This window comes from Zootoca vivipara, chromosome 9 (genome assembly GCF_963506605.1).
Source record: "Zootoca vivipara chromosome 9, rZooViv1.1, whole genome shotgun sequence".
Taxonomy (NCBI): Eukaryota; Metazoa; Chordata; class Lepidosauria; order Squamata; family Lacertidae; genus Zootoca; species Zootoca vivipara.
Window position 1 is genome coordinate 37,369,324 of NC_083284.1, and position 21,628 is coordinate 37,390,951.

The following is a 21,628-nucleotide window of genomic DNA, read 5'->3' on the forward strand; positions in this document are numbered from 1 at the left end:
ATGCTGGGTAGTCTTTGTTATTAGCATACGTTTTCAGTAGCAGTTCTTTTACAAAAGCAATGAGAGTTAAGCTCCCCTTTTCAACAAATTTTTACCTCAAGTGTGTTAGCAGAGGGGTGCAATAGAAAAAAAAACTGCCCGGGCCAACATCTAAGGATATGTAAATAAGTCTTTAAGTCTGTTAGGCATGGCAGCATGACCACTCCCCTCATGCCAGCAACTGGCATTACGAGCTTCTTCACCAACATGCAGAATTTCCACGAATCTAGCATGACTAATAGGCACAGAGAGACATATCCTCCATGAATTTGGCTAATCACCCTGATAAATGTACTATTATAGGGGTCACAAAAGCATTATTTGTTGGCATCCATCTGTCTAGGGAGACAATGGAGGAGTGTGCCTTTGGGGTGAGGTCAAGCTGTTGGATGGTTGTAGTGCCTTCTGTGGCTGTAGAGACTGATGTGGGAGAGGCATGCTTTGTTGCAGTTGCGACAAATGAAGGCGTCCAGTTGTGCTGCTGCCTACGCACCATGGCGCTTCTTCTCTCTGTGCTCCTCCCAGTGGTCATTCCTCCTCCGGTCATGGCTGTGGATACACAACCTCTCTGTCTCCAGGCACTGCGGTTGTCTGCAAGGGATTTCCACATGGCGGGGTTGATGCTGCCAGCCTTCATGTCACAGAGTTGGTCCGCCAATTGGCCTGGTGCTGGAAGTAGCTTCCTCCCCACGTTTACACATTTAGGACCTATGAGTACCAAACACCTGAACAGGGCTACATAAATTGAATTATTTTACTTGCATATCAAAGGCCAGTGACACATAATCTCTTACTTACCTTGTTTGGAATTTTGTGTTGTTGTAGTTTTAGGATGCCATCCAGCGGAGTGCTGTTACTTGCCTCCTGTGTTACAGAGGCCCAACTTACCTTAATAAGAAGTTGGGCATCAAGTGTCATCTGTCCTGTGCTGTGGAACACTCTTCCTGCAGAGATTTGGCAGGCAGCCTCTCTTCTGACTTTCAGGTGTCTCTTGAAGACATTTTTTTTTGCCGACAACCCTTTGCAGCTATTTGGTTTTTGTTAGCCAATCACTTGAATGATTAACCGTATTTCATTTATTTATTTTTTAAATGTTTTATAGTGTGCACTGTCTTGGTATTTTATGACACAGTAGTATAGAAATGCTTTTATAAATAAACACGAGTCAGAGGCAACAATAATGTATCCAACAATGCTCAACTCAAAGTACAGAATGGAAGAAATCAACAAGTAAGCCAAACCCTGCTGTGAGATCTGTACACTGCAAACACCCCAGCAAATCTGAATAAGAGGCCAGGCAACAAGTGGTCCATGCAGCTACATCTGCTGCTTGACTCTTTTCGGGGTCATCAGCATCCATTAAAAAAAAGAGAGAAACATTTTTATCAGTTACTTTTATTTTTAAAAAGTGTTCATATAGACTTTAAAAAAGAAACAAACCAAAAGCTTTACCCAGGCAGAAAAAAGGACCCAAGTTACAAAAAAATAAACTGCAGACCTATCCGTTTGCCTCTTTCCAAACTAACACCCAATGAGCTCCTCTTATAACTGAAGGCATGAAATGAACATCTTAACAGTCTTTAAACATAATGTAACATTTTGGATATGAATAATTAAGTTCTACTAAGTATGGACTTAAAGGATGTAATTCAGTTTTGCTTTATGTTCCTTTAAGAACAATCCACCCAACATTCACTTGTGTAAAATGAGGAAGAAACATAATACCATTTAGGCTGTTCAAAGCCATAAACAATTATAGCCAGAAGTGCCTTTCCCTGGAAGCCTTAAATACAGTGTAGTATCAATGAAATTGCCATGACAAATTTTCATAGTTAAAAGTCATGAACTGATGATACTGTAGTAATTTGAGGTAGATCTGTTGGATGAATAGCAGTGTAGCGACTGTTTAAGAGCAGACATGACTCAAATGATAAGACAGAAGAGTTAGTTGGCTGTGAGTTTAACAGTAGTGAGTGGAAGAAACAGCCAGGAATATTTCATCTGCAAGAGGCATCAAAATGAATCGGATTTGCGTAAGAGCAAAACTTGCTCTTGTGGTGCATCTCCTTCTCATTTCCATGGGGCTTGCTCACAAGAGAAAGCCACACGATATTCCATCCAGTTTTGGAACAGTCAGCCACAAAACTCATGGGTCTCATTTTCTTCTTCAGCTTATGGCCAAGATTGTGGACTTAAGATAACCTGTATTTTAGAGGCCCAAGAAAGGATTTGTCAAAAAACAAAAACATGTTATCTGTTCTTTTTCTGGCGTTTTGGCTCCCTGTATTTTTAGACAACTGAATCAAGATGTATACAAGGTGAATTTGTGATTTGTGTGTAAAAATACATATATCTGATCCACTTAACTGAGAATCCAGCTTGTGATGAGTTTGGGGACTACCTTTACAGTACCTCTTCTTAGAAACATATCTGATATGTTACCATTTTATAATTCTGACCCATATGCAAATAAACATGATTGAGGCTATCTAATTGGCAAAATGCAGTAGCTTCTATGCTTGATTTCACTGACCTTAATTCTTATTAATGGGCACTTAGATCTTTTGCACCTCTATCATTCAGAAGTGGTAACTTCATTTCAGGAAAGTGGCCTATCAATAAACACATTTTGACCTAAGCAGCAAAGAAGTCATTTTATACAGATTGATATACATTGTTGATAACATAATACAATTATCTGGGCAGGACTGTTAATTCCAAGATGAATAATGCATTATCAAGTCTTGGGGTATAGGGAGAGGAATGTATTTCAAACAGTTTGTGTGTGCAGTTAACAAGGTTCGCACAATATGGTAAGCCAAACTGCAGATTGTAGTTAATGAGGGGAAGAGCGTAACCATGAGTCCTGGTTCAGACAACACACAAAGCCAAACTTTGACTTAGGTAGGCACAGCAGTAACAAGGACTAAGGAGGATCAAAAAGTACCTGCGAACTCCTCTATGGGAGCCCACATGGTTGCATGTTCTTGCTAAGCCAGTTTGGCTCACATTGTTGCACAAGCCAGGTCAATAATATTGAAACTGAATGACATTCCCTAAGAACTTGCCCTTTCTTTCCACTGTAATGTACAGAGGTCAAAATCATCATTTTCATTCCCACAATTCCATATGCGGTTGAATGCACACATACATTCTTGCAGAAGCAGACATCTTCACATACTTCAGTGGAATGGGCTATGAACAGGGAAGACCCTGTGGACAGGGTTGCGGTGCAAGCTACCAGGTCCATAAGGATCTCCTGGATGGGGCCACATGATTACCAAACTCAAGAGGATGAAATGGCATTATCTGTCTCTCAGAACACTGCTTAGTCCAGGGGTTGTCAATCTGGTCCCTACCGCCCACTAACGGGCGTTTCAGGATTCTAGGTGGGCGGTAGGGGGTTCTACGGCACAAGCTGAATCCTCCTTCCATTGAGCACTGGTGGGCGGTAAGGAAATTTTTTCAAGAAAGATGCATTAGTGGGCGGTAGGTATAAAAAGGTTGACTACCCCTTAGCCCAGGCTTCCTCAACCTCAGCCCTCCAGATGTTTTTGGCCTACAACTCCCATGATCCCTAGCTAGCAGGACCAGTGGTCAGGGATGATGGGAATTGTAGTCTCAAAACATCTGGAGGGCCGAGGTTGAGGAAGCCTGCCTTAGCCTAAAGGCAATTGACATGAATAAGGTACACTGCTTACTAGCAATGCAATCCTATGTAAATTCCTATCAGGAATGGAAGTAAATTCCAATGAGGGAATTACTCCCCGGTAAGTGTATATCATTAACATACTGCACTTTATCTCTTTTATAAAGTGTAAAGAAAACTCAACATATTTAATCTTTAAAAAATACCCACATAAGCTACAGCAGCCAAATTGACCAGAAATACCGCCCCCTTTTTATACCAGTGCTTTCAAACATTTAAAGAGTACACAAATATATGTTTTCTGTGGAAAATATCTAATTACAGAATTAGGTTTTCATTTTCACTAGCTTGCGTGTGCTGCAAAGAACACCACTCTGCAAGCGACAGTAAAGCGAATATTAGCATCGGATATTCTTCTGTCGCTGTGGGGTATGGTGTACTGAATTTGGGGAAAGAGGGGGAATCTTTTAGCTCAGTTTGGGTTAACACCAGTAATACTAATGCTACTAATAAAAACCCTCCTAGCTGCACTTGTAGATCACAGATCTTCCCTTACAACCGTAAGCACCGGGCCTTCTCTTTGAAGATGCTCTCAATGCATTTAAGATATACAATGCCATAAAATCATAAAAATGGAATGCAGAGAATTGCCTTGAGAAACCATTAGCTTTGAAGGAATGTCTAGACAACGGTGTCAACAAATGCAAATAATTTATGCTTCTCCTTTTCTCTCCAATGGATGGCCCCATGCTGAGTGTACACAAACTTAGAAGAAAAAGGCATGTCATAATCATAGGAGCAGGGAGGGTTACGGAATCACACAGAAATTCAAGTTAATCTTGACGAGAACTTCAGAAATTGCTTTCCTGCTGTCAGCCAGAAGAGTGTTGGTTGCCCCTGGTTTGTTTTGGCCTGGGATTAGCAGATATGCACGTGAATGGTGAGCAGAATCTGCAGAGCACGGCTCTCGTTCTGACTTCATTCAGTTCAGTGGAGCTTATGTGAGAGTAAGAAACACTTGGTGGCTTGTGCCCACTTCCTCTGAGAAGGTGTGAGGATGGAAGCTCCAGTCTCTCATTGTCTGAACTATTCACTCAATAAGAAAAATCAAATAAAAAAATCAAATGACCCCAAACTTTAGTGCAACCTCTTACACCAAGCAGCCATGTGATTTTGGAATCAATGCTTTTGTCAAATATATTTTAAGGCACTTCAGTAGGTATTTTAAATATATATATATATATATATGTATCTATAAAAAATAAAATAAATGCCGAAGCAACATTCACATATGCCCATCTTCTGAATTGTCTCTGTGTATGTACAAAATAGTACATATATACATTCATTGGATCTCTTCCGCTGTTAAACTTTCACTGGCATCTTGGGCTGCTTTGTTAATTTCAGTGCCTGAAAGCAGTAAAACACAGCATCAGTTTGTTTGCATTGAAAGAAGAAGCAGCAAAGTTAAACAAGCAATGTACTTGAAATAAATTGGTGGTAGGTTTCCTACAGCAGGAGGGAGATGCTGGTGTCTCTGGCCAACTCTTCCCTAAGGGTCTTGTGCTGCTAAATTACAAGGGGTGTTCCCCCACTATCTTGCTAGTTTTCTTCTCCTCCACCTTATGCAAGAATTCTTTCTCCTGGGATTAGCAAGGATCAAAAAGACTTTAGCTTTTTTCTACAAGTCACCTCACGATGGGCTATAACATACCGTTTCTTCCTTTTCTCTCTCCCTCACACCTGGAGACATGACACTTTCTTATTTCTCTGACACTGACTGGCAGCATACCCTACTCCTCTCTCACTCCTGGCAATTCCTAAAGACAGGGAACTGGAATCACACATCTGATAAAATGAGGAGGATGAAGGTTGATCACTTTTAAGAAGCCATCTGTCGTAGATTTCCTGGGAGAAAAAAATCCTAGATTATCCTTTCCTGTTAAGAAAAGTTTAGAGTGGCACCATTGCATTTCCTAGAGGAGAAAGATGACAACACTGGGCACCCAAGGCAGGCCACAGGGTGGCACTGGGCAGAAAAAGTTCCTCCTTGAACACTTAGCAAAGAAGATCATAAGAACTTAAGAGCCTGCTGGAACGACATCTAGTCCAGCATTCTGTTCTCACAGTGGCCATCCAGATACCCGTGGAAAACCTGCAAGCAGGACCTGAGCACGAGAGCACTCTTCCTCCTTGCGGCTTCCAGCAGCTGGTATTCAAAAGCATTACTGCCTATGACCATGGAGTCATGAACACAGCCATCATGGCTAGTAGCCACTGAAGCCTTCTCCTCCATGAATCCTTTCCCAAAGTTGGGAGCCCTCACTGCCTCTTATTGGAGTGAATTCCATGGTTTAACTGTGTGTTGCATTGCTTTGCTGCCCCTTTCTTGAAGAAGTCTCTGGCACTGTCAAATGCCTTGCGATAAGACTCCTGTTGGCTTTATAGTAATGAGATCTGGTACCGTAGTAATTCTGACAGTATTGAAAGGTCTCATTAGCTCTCCATATTTGCTTGACCCAGTTTCAGGTCTAATTACAGTGTTTGTTGGTCTGTTTTCTTTTTTTAAAAAATCATATGAGAAATTGCACTCGTGTAAATTATGTGCACATATATGTAATGTGGGTGTTGCTGTCAGGTTCCTTTGATGTTAAAACTCATTTACTGTGCTGAAAAGTTCCCAACAGCTTGTGAACCATGATATGGGTATTTGTCTTATATTTAAACATCTTTAAAAAACAGCAAGATAGGTTATTGAGAAAGCATTACCAAAACAGATGGAACACAGACCACATTGCTCTCGTAAAAAGTGCACTATTTGTTTCTTAAATTTGAGAATTAGGGTTAATTGTATTCAATACATTACGAATGAAGACGCATATATTTGCAACATTGTTTGGGAAAATGAGATCTATGGTGTGTGGAGGCATCTACAGTACTACTTGCCAGAATAGAAACGCCCTCTTGTCGACAAACCTCTAAATATTTAAATTCTACTTCATGAAGAAATCACAGGTTGGTATCATAATTAAGGAAGGGTGTCATTGTAGAGCTGAGTACAATGACTGGATAACAGTTTTCCACCAGGAAAGAAATGCCAAAGTGAAGCCAAGGAGTTGATAGAAAATAAACATCAAGGTGAAGTTGACATGTTTACTTTCAAAGCAGGAGACCATTATCCAGGCACAACATCAAAATATATTGTAATTATTGCTACTGAACCAAGAATGAACTTCCCTGATTTACAAAAATAATAATATAGTCATGTAATTAGAATAATATTCTTGGAAAAATAACCTACAAGACCAGAAGAAGAACAGTGGTATGGCAAAATGACAAACGATCAAAATAAATCTGCCAAGCAACGTAGCCTGATTAATTAAAACTTAAAAAAGAAAGACCTGACTTTGGATGCATCTCGGAGGAAAAAGGCAAATGCCCTACTAGATTTGGGGGAAATAAAACCGCCCACAACAGGGCCTTTTAAGACTTTATTGGGCACACATGCATGGATGAAAGAAAGAGTCACAATTTCCTGTCTTTGGAATTTTTCTAGGCAGGGGAAGAGCAGATACTTTATTGTGCAGAGAACCTCACCAAAGCATTGTACAAGGACAAAATGTGGCATGGTGCTTCAGATGCAGTGAGTATCTCTGGGTATGCCTGCAGGTCCTATTTACTGATGTGCTTTTTCCGTGCAAAATGACTGCCAGGAGTCCACAAGAAGCACACATTCAGCCCAGCCTAATCTCCTTGCCTGCAGATTGGTATGATCATGGAGTGGCTCTGCCAGCACCTGAACAGCAATGGACACAACACTTCTCTAATCTTATCTCCCTCTCTCTAGATCTATTGTAATGAACTATGCTTCCGGCCACAATTTCTTACCTTTTGTCTAGAAATCATCCAAGACTTTATTGTTGGTACCAACACGCTACCAAGGAGAATCTGAGCCGGGTGATAGATAAGTAAAGGGACTGAGATTAAGGATAGGTGTTCATAGCCTTCAAATACTATCTTCAGCATTGGTATTCCTGTGGACGGAAAGACAGCTAAATTTAGGACTGCTTTGATTGATGTATTTTCTTTGTCAGGGATCACAGGAAAGCATTATACTTTTTGTAACATTTCACTAAGATTTCAAAAAAGAAAACAAACGAAAAAAGATAGTTCAGGAAGACGAAGACTGAAGACACAGATGTAGTAGGAGGCAGAAAAACTAATTCTGCAGTGAAGAAAAGCCCCTTTTCCTTTTGGCAAAAAGGAACGAGACAGAATGCTGGAGAGACTCCAAGAACAAATCTCCCCTCAATTCAAAAGCGGCATTCTCTCAGCCAGAGGCTGAATGCAAATTTGTAACCTGCTAGAGGCCAACTGTACAAAATATTGGGGGGTGACCTATATTCCTCCACCCTCTTGCTTTCCTTCATCTCAATGCCAAATTGCTTACCTTCTCCCCCCATTTATGATACCCCTCACTGTCTCTGAGCCTACTCTCTTTTCCACAAACAAATGTGTTCTCTTTGCAGTGAAAGGGGAACATTTGCACCTCGGAATGGAAAGGGAATCCTTACCGCTTTGCCCAGGACATTTCAGACAACTGGTGCATCAAAAGGAATGACTGATTGTTTACTTAGCAGTGTCTTGAACTGGGGTGCTTGGGTCTATAAGAGGCCTCCAGGTTGCATAGTATTGCTATAAAATATCCCCGGAATGTTAGAAAGCTTGTGTGTGTGTGTGTGTGTGTGTGTGTGTGTGTGTGTATTACAGTTACAGGAATGTTAGAAAGCTATAAACAAACAAGCAAACAAACAAACGTTACACAGTTACAACAGCACAATATCTACTCAAGAGGCAAGTCCCATAGAGTCGAATAGGGCTTACTCCTGGGTATGTGGGTAAAGGATTGCAGCCCCAAACCCTTTTGGAAATCAAGCCCAGTGTAGTGCCATTAAATCCTACAAAGTTTTGAATGAAGAAAAGAAGCTACACGGGAATGTACATGCTTGTTTGATTTTGGTCTTTTGTCCAAGAAGGGATGTTGGATTCTTTGAACGACGTTACAAATATGGAAACAAAGCCTATTGTAAATCCCAGGCCGCTCTTGGATATTTCAGTCCACAGCGTTTGTTAATGTAACTATGGAACAGGAGCAGTGATTCAAACGACAGTGACAGGAGCAGGTGCCACTATAACAAAAATAGAAAAGCACTGCTGAGGAATTTAAATCTTTAAGATGGGTAGCAAGGAACAAAAGGTGCTATGCATAAAAGGATTTGGTTATCTTTATTTTCATCTGTCCACTCCAGTTTCTTTCATCACTTATAGTACATAAATTCTGATGTAATGGAATACGATAGGAACACCAACATTAGATTTCTTTAGTATAAAGTTGTGCAGCATCTCGGCACACACAAATATATATATTTAAAAACATAGCAAATCCAGCTACTTTTCTAAAATGTTCAAAAAGTTAAGAATAGCTTTTTAAAAAGTGAATTTCAGAAAAATGGTTCACATTGTTACATTAGTCTTCCCATAGATGCACTAGTTCCTGTGTTTGATGGCTGCTTTCAGTGTGTTGTTTTTTTAAAAGAGGAAACATTTGAAATTATTATTCAAACCCGATTTGTAAGGAACGGAAAACAAGTGTTAACAATTTTGCTCCTGCTGTTCATGGACCCGAAGGAAACAAATGAGAACCAAAATTCAGGATCGTGCCTGGAACTTTGCTACCACCCTCCCATCCCTCGACGCATCCTGCCAATTTCTGCAAGTGAAATCAGGAGGGGGATGAAATCAGGACTCTTTCCACACTAGGGCATTGAAACTCTTATCCATTTCCTTGGAAGTTCTATTATGTTCAGTGGTTTTACTCCCAGGTCAGGGGCATTGCTAGGGAGTGAGCCAGGGGCCTTTGTGCCTTCTTCCATCATTGGAAGACTCCCGATTATTTACTGTGCAAGGCATGTCTGGAATATCACTTTGTCAGATTGCTTGAAGTGATACAGAAGGTGGACCAATCAATCCAGAACCCTGCTGGGCACTTGCTGGAAAAATGGAGGAGAGCTCTTCCACTCCTTTCCCGTGATTGTTCTTAACTACAGTACTTCCCTCCTACTGAAAACACTGGGAGGGAAATCAAAGAGTCTCCAGGGTGGACTGAACTCACCACCTTGTAAGGGGACTGAGGTGTTGGGTCCTTTGGATAGAGCCATTTCTCAGGTTCAAAGCAGCATGTATCCAAATCTCCCATGATTTGGTCCTACCAACAGTGGAAATCTGATATTGATAGGGAAAGGGCTGTGGAAGTTTCTGTGACAATAAGGAGGAGACCTCCAAATACAGGTCTCACTCTCCAAGGATGGGACTTTCTATGTCCATAGTAAATAAGATATGGCTTTCTACTCTTACATTATCATAAGGGATATCCTGCCTTTCCCTATTTTGCTTCTTTAGCCCCACTCCCTCTTCCTGAGGTAATATTTTAATTACCATAACAAGACACTGTTCCATCTCCTACAGTCTGAGTACAGTGGTGCCTTGCAAGACGAATTTAATTTGTTCCGCGAGTCAATTCATTTTGCGAAAAATTCGTCTTGCGAATCGCGGTTTCCCATAGGAATGCATTGAAAAAAAATTCTGCCCATAATTAATTAAATTTCATTGCATTCCTATGGGAAACCGCGATTCGCAAGACGATTTTTTTGTAAAACGAATTAGTGTTGCGAGTCACGTTCAGATCGCAAGACTCATTCGTCTTGCGAAAAATTAGTCTTGCAGGGCATTCATCTTGCGAGGTACCACTGTACTTAAGTACTGAGACACAGTACACAAAGTATTTAAGAACAGCCCTGGTAAGTCTTTAGTCCCCTATAAAGGTAAAGGGACCCTGACCGTTAGGTCCAATCGCAGACGATTCTGGGGTTGTGGTGCTCATTTCGCTCTATAGGCAGAGGAGCTGGCTGTCCACAGAAAGCTTCTGGGTCATGTGGCCAGCATGACTAAGCCACTTCTGGAGAACCAGAGCAGCACACGGAAACGCCGTTTTCCTTCCCGCCAGAGCGATACCTATTCATCTACTTGTACTTGACGTGCTTTTGAACTGCTAGGTTGGCAGGAGCTGGGACTGAGCAACCGGCGCTTACCCCGTTGCGGGGATTCGAACTGCTGACCTTCTGATCAGCAAGCCCTAGGCTCTGTGGTTTAGACCACAGCGCCACCCACGTCCTTTAATCCCCTGTAGCTGTATGAAAAAGCAAATTTCCTATATATGTAGCATCCTAATTCTACTCCAATATCACAGGCTAACCCCAAAGCAAGCAAGGCTACTCTTCAAACTAGTCAACTGAAGCAGGATGAGGGTCTACCCCTGTGGTGGTACCATGTAACCTCATACTTTCCTTAGTCTCTTGCCTCTTAATGATTGTGACTCTTTTACATTTAAACAACCCCCTCCCTGAAATACAGCATTTGTACTTCATATTTTCAGTCACTATACACACATACACAGTATTTTTAAAAACTTGCAGGATAGGAAAGTATTTTCACATAAATTTAAATATGACTCTCTTTCTATCCCGCTATCACTGCAACCACAGAAATGAAGCAAATAAATTTTAATGCTCTTCGAGTTCAGTATTGGACCAATTCGATCAGATACTCCCTGCCGATGTAGACAGATTCCTCCGGGCTGGAAGGCCCACCACTTGCTCCCTGGACCCGTGCCCGTCTTGGCTGATTAGAGCGTGTCCAGATGAGGTACGGGCCCCCCTGGGTGAGATCATCAACTTGTCCCTGGGCACAGGGACTTTCCCAGAGGAGTTGAAGGAGGCAGTGGTGCGTCCACTCTTAAAGAAAACATCTCTAGATCCTTTAGATCTATCCAATTATCGCCCGGTTTCGAATCTTCCGTACCTGGGTAAGATAATTGAGAGAGTGGTTGCCGAACAGCTTGGTAGGTTTCTGGATGAAACATCAGCTCTAGATCCATTTCAGTCCGGCTTTCGCCCTGGTCATGGGACCGAGACAGCTCTGGTAGCCTTAACAGATGATCTCCGTAGACAGCTGGACCGAGGTGGGTCGGGACTGCTGATTCTTTTAGACCTGTCAGCAGCCTTCGATATGGTCGATCATGACCTTTTAGACCACCGCCTTGCCGACGTGGGGATTCAGGGCACAGTCCAACAATGGCTGCGTTCCTTCATCTCAGGTCGGGGACAGAGAGTGGCGCTAGGGAGGGAGTTGTCGCCGCGGCACCCCTTGGTGTGTGGAGTCCCGCAAGGCGCAATCCTTTCCCCAATGCTTTTTAATATCTTTATGCGCCCCCTTGCCCAGATTGTCCGGAGTTTTGGGCTGGGTTGTCATCAATATGCTGATGACACCCAGATCTATCTGTTGATGGACGGCTGCCCTGCCTCGGCCCCGGACACACTCACCAGGTGCTTGGAAGCTGTGGCTGGATGGCTACGTGGGAGCCGACTGAAGTTAAATCCTTCGAAGACAGAGGTCCTCTGGCTAGGTCGGGGCGACATGGGGTTGGGGGGCCAACTCCCATCTTTTGCAGGGGCTCAATTGGTACCAGCGCCTTCTGTCAAGAGTTTGGGTGTAACCTTTGACGCCTCCCTTTCCATGGAGGCGCAGGTTGCATCCACAGCAAAGGTGGCATTTTTCCATCTCCGCCGCATCAAGCAGCTGGTCCCTTACCTCTCTCGCCCCGATCTGGCCACAGTGATCCATGCGACGATCACCTCCAGGCTTGACTATTGTAACTCGCTCTATGCAGGGTTGCCCTTAAAGCTGACCCAGAAACTCCAGCGGGTGCAGAATGCCGCGGCGAGGCTCCTTACAGGGTCCCGGCCGTGGGATCACATTCATCCAGTGCTTTACCAGCTGCACTGGCTCCCGGTGGAGTACAGGATCAGGTTTAAGGTGCTGGTTTTGACCTTTAAAGCCCTATGCGACTTGGGACCCTCGTACCTACGGGACCGCCTCTCCTGGTATGCCCCGCGGAGGACCTTAAGGTCCACAAACAATAATATTCTGGAGATCCCGAGTCATAAGATGGCTAGATTGGCCTCTACTAGAGCCAGGGCCTTTTCAGTACTGGCCCCAACCTGGTGGAACGCTCTTTCCCAGGAGACCAGGGCCCTGCGGGATTTGTCATCTTTCCGCAGGGCCTGCAAGACAGAGCTGTTCCGCCTGGCCTTTGAGTTAGACTCAGCCTGACCCCTGTGTTTTTCTCCCTCATGGCTTGGATTTATGGCCTACTTGAAATGAGGCTGCACTTTAAATTTTAATACTGTATTTTAATCTGTATTTTAACTAATTTTTTTTTTTTTATGTTTTACTGTGGTTCTGTTGGTGTCAGCCACTTATGGCCTACTTGAAATGAGGCTGCACTTTAAATTTTAATACTGTATTTTAATCTGTATTTTAATTAATTGTTTTTATGTTTTATTGTGGTTCTGTTGGTGTCAGCCGCCCTGAGCCCGGTTTTTTGACTGGGGAGGGCGGGGTATAAATAAAAATTTATTATTATTATTATTAAGGTACTGATTCTGTGTCACTATGGTTGACAGGATCCATGCAAGCTTCAGGAGATGGCATTTGACTTTATGGAAGTGAGCACTCTGCACGCATTTACAATTTTACAGAGACTTTAAGCTGTCATGCTGAAAAATGTTTATAAAACATTAATCAAAAATGCCTTTTTAATACAATGCATTGTCTGAAAGATGTTAGCAGGCACATATTGTAAATGGATTCTTTTTTCTGACTAAAGTAATTTCTACCAAAAGCATTTCCCCCTCTGCTGTACAAGTACACAGCGAGGATAGATAAAGAGCACTTTCTCAGCACATTACTACCTGATCCAAACACTTGGGAAATCACTAATGTACAGCACGCCATATTTCCATGTCACACATGACACATTTGTCTAAAATTACCCAACAGAGTTTGACATTGCAGCCTATTCCTTCGCTGAGCTTTCAACTGACATCTGCCAAGCAAGAACTTCAAGTAAGAGCTTTCCCCCCCCTTTAACAAAGAACCAAGAGTTTTCTTTTATCCTATACCCAGGATGGAAAGGATAAAAAAGTAAGAGCGGGAGCTCAGGTCTCCCGCCCCCCATTTTAATATGTTTATTTTATGCTCCTTGAATCTCTGTGCTTTCCTCAGAGTAGCATTTGTCACTTGCTGCTTGGCACTGCTATGATTTGACAAAGAGAAGTTCTCTTTGTTATCACCGAAATACTGGTTATCCTTCATACAAGTCACACATCCCCCCAAATTTGCTAGATGTTGCTCTTTCTTACTCCAGCATTTAGATTTCTTTTCCCTATGCAGATCCAAACCAACAATTCATTTTAGAAGTCTCTCACACGTCCAATCATTTATGTACACATGTAAGTACACAGAGATATTTTACTTCTAGATTGGGCATTACAGAAAAAGATAAGGTGTGTTCCTGTAACACGGATGTACTGAGGGAGGAAAACCTTCCTGCTGTACAATAGCCTGTGACCCTCCACCCCACTTAGAAATAATATTGCTGGGGGCACAGAAAAAGAAAAACAACCTATTGAAGAGTGTTTCCCCCCCCTTTCCTGCACAATCTAGGCTTCATAGCAGTAAAAAGTGTCAGTTGTTTATACAGACTTGCACATGATTGTAGTGAACCACAAGCCTTTAAGAAAACTGGAACTCCAGTTGGCTGCACTAACCAATTTGTTTCACACGCACTTAACACTGGGATCAAATTGAGGAGGAATGAAAAGGAAGAAGTTCAATGCAGTGTCTTCTAAAAAAACACAAGTCTTTTGCATTCCCTTTCCCTGAAGGGGTAGCCAATGAGATGCTCTCCAGATGTTGCTGGACAACAAGCCTCATCATTCCTGACCACTGGTCATGCTGGCCAATGGGAGTTCTGATCCAAAGTATCTGGCAGGCACCAGATCGGGGAAGGCTAGTCTAAGTGCTATAGAGTGGATCCCACAATGATGGCCACAATAACTACAATGGTTGAGGATAAACAGCCATGCTGCTCTTTCTGGGCCATGCTACAGCTTAGTTATGTTACAGACTGAAGTGTGAAACACCCTCAGACGAAATAATTTGTCTATGTGATTGGCATTTGAGTCTACTTTGCCTTATGATTCATCCCAGGCGACTAGGCGAAGTTGAACTGTGGGAATGTGCATTTACAGAGGCAGTATTAACAATCTCTCTATAATCTGGGGTGTCTCAAAAAGCAACGCAACGAAGTCCCCTAAGTGTATTTCCATCAATACTAGCCACTAGTGTACATTTATGGGTGACTGCATCAAAACCCATCAATATATCAGTAAGTATTAATGAGAGAATTTGTTGATGGCTGGAAGGTAGCCATCCATCAATGCAGCATAAACTGCCTTATGAGATGATGTTTCATTTAAGTGTTTGTGAGAAATCAGAGTCAACTAGGATTATTTTGGGCCACAAACATCTTGATGGATCTATGCAAAAGCAGGAGTTTTGCTTTTCGTAAGCTGTAATATAAATATTTCCTCAATACATTTAATTTCAAAAATCAATACAGAAAGACACCAACACAAAAACCACCTCTGGAATAATATGGGGGGGGGAAGCATGAAACACTTCCATTAAGGCTAAAAAAATACCCCCACCCTAATATTTAATGACAGAATGTAATGGCAATTCTGAAACTCTTTCTTTGGAACTACACATTAGGAGAAAGAAGTATAAGAAAACAGGATCAGGCTCCCATGTCCTGATGTGATGTCATCACATTGATTTTTTTGCTTTAGCCACTTGTGACTGATGCAGAGTGAGACTGGGGAAAACGTGCAACATGACAAGGAAACAAACAAGTTTCCTTAAACGTAGAGTGGACAGGGAAAAGATAACATGGGGAAATACTATTCTTGGAAGAAATTCAAGTTTCACCAAAGGTTTGTTTCTGTCCTGAGATAGAACTCTTGTAAAAGACAGAAGCTGAGTATATTGTGAAGAACATGAAGCTTGGGATTCAGAGCAGGGGTGGGTTTTTTTTGTTTTTGTTTACCAGAGAGCACAATTCACCTTTGGCCAGCCCTCTAGGGGCTGAATGCCAGTAGCAGAAGTGGCTAAAAGTGAGTGTCACCCACACTCACTCTTGTGTGCACTCACAAGTACCCCGTACACATGCAGAACAGATCCAAGTGCAAGACAGAGGACTCACATATAGAGTTACACAGCTCTCTGCCTCAGTTGTCTGAGCAGATCATCAGAGGAAAAGGGTTTTCACCCCTTCCTGCCCATCAAATGTTAAATTGATGAGAATGGAGGAGGGGTTTTAAACTGTCATCAAGGCATTAGGGGTGGACTAAGTTGATTAAAGCAGAGCTGTGTTTACTATTAAGTTTGTTTTCTTTTTGTCACCACCATTAAAATCAGTGGGATATTGTGACGGCCAGAAAAAATTGCAGGGGGCAGTGGCGGTGAGGAGGCCGGTGATTATACACATACACACACACATTTCTAAAGATTTTTTTTCTACAGGTTAAAAGACAATCACATTTTCCTTCCCCATGGCTTTTCGTATGAGGGAAAATTTCCTTGTTAAGTTTATTTTGTTTTCTTTTTCTGTTAGGGAAGAAATGCTTTTTTGAAAATGAAAGAGTGAAAGAAATAGCTTTTCTTTTTATTTTGCTGATCTTCCTTCTCAAAGTTTTTGCATGAGAAACTTGATAGTATCTTGTGCATAAAAAGAAGTGATGATTCTGAATCCCAGATTAACTGCAAGGCCTTCATAACACTTGGGGAAAACAAGGGAAAGATGTACATTGTCCTAAGCGTGTTTCTCACTAACAATAGGTTCAGGTCACTGATTCACAATTTTCACATTGCCACAAGAAGGATGCTCAATGTAAAAGGGGAAAAAGCAGTAGAAACAGGAAAGGTTTAGCTCTTCATAGTGCTGTTTTCTTTTAAAGTAAATGAAAATATGAAAAGGATACAAGTGTTCGATGTATTTCTTGTTTTTTTCCAGTGGGTTTGCACAGCTTGGAAATGATGTTTAATGGATGGTCTGAGCACTCTCTCCAGATGCTAACGATGAAACATTTAATGCCAACATCTGAAGATGCCAGCCTCAGATTCAAAAACACCTACACCTGTCTGACTGTGTTGTAGTAGCAATTAGTTAACAGAGAATTAAAAAATGAATTAAGTCACGACGAGATTGATTTTAAAAGTTGTGTGGGCCATAAAATGGGACAACAGTACATGTGCTATGAGTGGTAGCTTATCGTGGTTTAGTACCACTCAGATGGTGACTGCCTTAGTTAATATTAAGTGACTGCGCACACAGGCAGTGCCCTCATTTCTTACACAAGCACAGCCCTGGCTTCATTGCTAACAACCAAACTTTCCAGCTGTTTGAACCATTATGTTAGCGACTGAATAACTCAGTTGTTATATATAGAATAAGACATGAATTCAAATACTATATGGTTAAATGGCAGTACACAGAAAACGTACATCTTAGAAACAGAGAACTAAAACACTATCGGTTTCCTTCTCATGAGATACAACTCTCACTCCCCAACAAAACTTCTATGGGATTGAGTTATACACCCTTAAAATATGTGTATTTCAGTACTTTTACACAATTTGAAGTAGCACAAGAAATTAATAATAATAATATATTATTTATACTCCGCCCATCTGGCTGGGTTCCCCCAGCCACTCTAGGCGGCTTCCAACAAAATATTAAAATACAGTAGTCCATCAAACATTAAAAGCTTCCCTAAACAGGGCTGCCTTCAGATGACTTCTAAAAGTCTGGTACTTGTTTTTCTCTTTGACATCTGGGGGGAGGGCATTCCACAGGGCGAGTGCCACTACCGAGAAGGCCCTCTGCCTGGTTCCCTGTAATTTACCTTCTCGCAGTGAGTGAACTGCCAGAAAGCCCTCAGTGCTGGACCTCAGTGTCCTGGTAGAACGATGAGGGTGAAGATGCTCCTTCAGGTATACTGGACTGAGGCAGTTTAGGGCTTTAAAGGTCAGCACCAACACTTTGAATTGTGCTCAGAAACGTACTGGGAGCCAATGTAGGTCTTTCAAGACCAGTGTTATGTGGTCTTGGCGGCCACTCCCAATCACCAGTCTAGCTGCCACATTCTGCATTAGTCGTAGTTTCCGGGTCACCGGAAAAAAATGACATGAAAGGCAAACTTTTACATCAGTTATGCAGAAAATAAAAATTCATCCCAACTGCTTATCAATTGATTATACATCTTATGTTACAAATATCATACATGTTCCAAATGGGTTTTACATTGTTATTTAATTTGAATGCTTAGAATCCTTCCTGTTGGCAACACAATATAGATAAAAATCAGAATGTATCAGGCATTTTCTTTTTTTATGAGTTTTTAGTCCATATGTGAGACTTTAGGAAAAGATGCATTCACATCCATGTCACTGGACAACAAACAAGCTCAAAAAAGAATAAAAGAATGTTGATAAATCAATCAGCCTTAGTTGTTGTTGTAGTTGTTTTTTTTTGGGGGGGGGGATCCTTACTCCAGTTGCAATCCAGAACAGAAGTCATTTGCTGTGGTATAGCTCTGCAGTCATCCTATATACATCACTGGAATTTCAGAGTTGTTGGCATCCATCTGTCTTGGGAGACAATGGAGGAGTGCACCTTTGGAAGTGAAGTCAATCTGTTGAGAGAATTACAGTGCCTGCTGTGGCTGTAGAGACTGATATCGGAGACACGTTTTGTTGCAGCTGAGGCAGATGAAGGCATCTGGTTGTGCTGCTGCAGATGCACCATGGCGTTTCTTCTCTCTGTGCTCCTCCCAGCAATCATTCCTCCTCTGGTCACTGCTGTGGATACACAACTTGACTGTTTGTCTCCAGGCACTGCAGTTGTCTGCAAGGGATTCCCACATGGCAGGGTTGATGTTGCCAGCCTTCATGTCTTGTTTGCAGACATCTTTGTAACACAGAGTTGGTCTGCAAATGGACCTAGTGCCTGAAGCCATTTCCCCGTAGAGAACATCCTTGGGGAACCTTTCATCTTGTGTTCTGTGGACATGACCAAGCCAATGTAGATGACGCTGAGACAGGTGTACAAACATGTGGGAATGTGGGCTTGCGAGAGCATATCTTTGTTTGAGTCTCTGTCCTGCCATGCCATGCCCCAAATCTTCCTGATGCAGCACATGTGAAAGGCATTGCTTCTGGCGGTTTTAAGTTGCCCATGATTCACTTCCTTAAAGTGGTGTACTCAACACACAAGCCTGGTCTGCCTTGCCAGTACATTTGCCCAGCTCAGTGTCAATGGAGAAGTTGCTGGTTATAGTAGAACCCAGGTAGCCAAAATTCTCTACCACCTCAAGCGTGTGGTCACCAATGCTGATGGCTGGAGTGCTGACAACATCCAAAGCCAGGATGTTGGTCCTCATCAGGCTTATGGTAAGGCTGAACTCCCTGCAGGCTTGGGCAAAATGGTTGATGAGACTCTGTAAAGTTTCCTCAGAGTACACTGCCAAGTATTGGTGAAGGTGCTCTTTCAAGAACTTGGGTTCCAAGTACTTGAACAGAAACAACACTCAGAATTGGTGAAAAAGGAAAGTGGTGTCCGTTGAAAAGAAGCCCGGGGGGGGGGTGTTTAGGTCCACCTGCAGTGCAGTGGGATGGCTTCCCAACTGATTTGCCTGCACTTTGAGTACTACACAGATATGATGCTTTCAAACATCTTCAACACTTTAAAGCCTGTGTGTAGGAGACATCTGTAGCCTACACCAGTTTGGGATAAAGGAATGTTGAATCATTTTTAGAGTAGATAAATTAACTTTAACTGCACTTTGGGTGAGAGAGACAGTAATATGGTCTCCTGTGTCATTATCGTTTTACATCTGGATATGAAGATTTTAAAGAAGAGAGATATATTTATAAAGAGGCACGAACTTGCTGCTGTCATTGAAAAGCTGCAATCTGGTTTTTAGTGTCTGATCCAATTAAATGTATATCTGGGAAGACACACAACCAAATAAATAATTGGAGAGGTGCAACTCTGAAATGACAATTGTTATTCATTGATCCCCCTTTTGCAAGTTGAGATTGAGAGATGTAAACTTCAAGTGAATGTGATCTCCTGGGTGAGATTCTTCAGTTCAAACACAGTAAACAACTGTTGTTCTCTGATGCACATTTTAGTATTGCTGCAGGCAAGCTTTCTAAATATTAATTCAAAATCTACTACAAGCAGACTGCAGAGATGAATTGAGAACATCAGGGAGGCACTCTGGTGATGGCGTTCCTGCCCACGTCAAAGGTTTAATCCAGAGAGCCTACATTCCAGGTCAAATAAAAAAAACAGATTCCCCCAATTAGGAGGTATCATCCCATATGTTCATAGGGGCTGGGCAATTAATTAATATGTCCAATATCACACACAGTTTACTCACATACAGTCTCTCATATAACCATTTCTATTTACTCTTAAATTTCCCCTCAGTTCATTCACTGCTTATAGCTGTATACTGTTGTAGCACCTATAACAGTGATTAATCCAGCAAGCTAAGAAATATTAGTTTGAGAAGACAATAAGGTTGCTACTCCTGGAGTAAAGCTGTAACCCACTTATCCTTTGGATGACTGCAAGGGATCAGGGGGGCATCCCAACCCACTGCTTCAGTGATACCCCTAAAACTACTGCCCAAAGCAACAGCTTGGATTGATCGTGCACTCAGACCAGCCTGCATCTAGCTGGAATGCATCTAACCGGAATGACGAGCTAACTTTCCTTCCCTCTTTGCACTAGGCAAGGAGCAAGTAAAGTGAGGACAGCAATAAAAAGATGTGTGACCCTGACTAGTGTTAGCATGAGCACAGAACAACATGGTGCTGAGAAAGTTGACAAGTTGGAACAACAGTGATTTCACACTTGGAGAGGTAGGGAGACCTCTTTGATATCCACTCTAGGTTTCTGTAAAAGAATGGGTTATTCACCATGCCTAACTATCCTCAAATTAGGCCATGATTCAGTAGAATTAAGATAAAATTGCAAGATAGAATTTCGGAGACTGCAACAACCAACTCCATTTAATCTGTGTGAAGTAATATAATCTTATTGTCTATTCAAATAAGGAAGCTCCTTAAATCCATGCTAGGGGAAAAAAACCTCTTTGCAATTCTTTAGACACATTAGGCTGTTCTATTAGCCAAATCAGAAAACTCAGACAAAGCTCATAACATGGTAATTATTGATATTTTGCTGATCAACATGAGAACCACGGAAGGCATGATTACTTATTCCTGGTATTAAAACTAAAATGTTTGGTACAATCCAGCCTAAGTTAAACACTTGCAAGTCTCACCAAATTCAATTATTTTTAAAAAGCTAAATACACGAATAACCATGTAACCATGTCATTATTTCTAGTATTGATACACTGCAGGTCCAAACGCTGTAATGAATAGTAGCTGTAAAATGGGTTTTCCATCCTCTGAATTTCTGGGGAATCTGCTGTACTCATTGTGAACTGGCAACTTGTAGCAGGCAAATTCATCTCTATAGTATACCGGTAAGCAAGTTAACTTCTCCAAAGCGCTGGGGCTGCTCATCAACTGCAGGCAACAAAGCCTGCAGTATTGTTCTAGATGAACCATCCTGATAGTTGCGGTACTTCCTCTAGGCCTCCCTTCTCCCGCAGAATTAACCCCAGGGAATGACATCATGTCAGGTTTTCCAGATGGATTATGTGAAGCCATAGCTCAATGTCATTTTCAATAGCCAAGCTTATAATTAAAGGTCAAATAGTCACTTCATCTGCAATCAATCAATAGAAGAAGTACTAATACTAAGCACTAATCAATCAATGGCAAATACGCTAATAAAAGCCATGCATCAAATGTCTTGTGTTTCATGTGCTTGCATGT

The 21,628-nt window shown here is 41.9% G+C and overlaps 1 protein-coding gene across 1 annotated transcript in view; it reads right to left on the reverse strand.

Moving 5' to 3' along the window:
* Positions 1 to 3,404: 3,404 nt before the first annotated feature.
* The window catches only part of SLC10A7 (solute carrier family 10 member 7), a 136,208-nt gene continuing 117,984 nt past the window's right edge, over positions 3,405 to 21,628 (reverse strand). Inside the window, exons 11-12 of the mRNA XM_035113913.2 lie at positions 7,577 to 7,722; positions 3,405 to 5,098 (exon numbers count right to left, since the gene is read on the reverse strand). Of these exons, the coding sequence (XP_034969804.1) occupies positions 5,054 to 5,098; positions 7,577 to 7,722 (191 nt within the window). The 3' untranslated portion in view covers positions 3,405 to 5,053. The remainder of the gene's footprint in view (positions 5,099 to 7,576; positions 7,723 to 21,628) is intronic.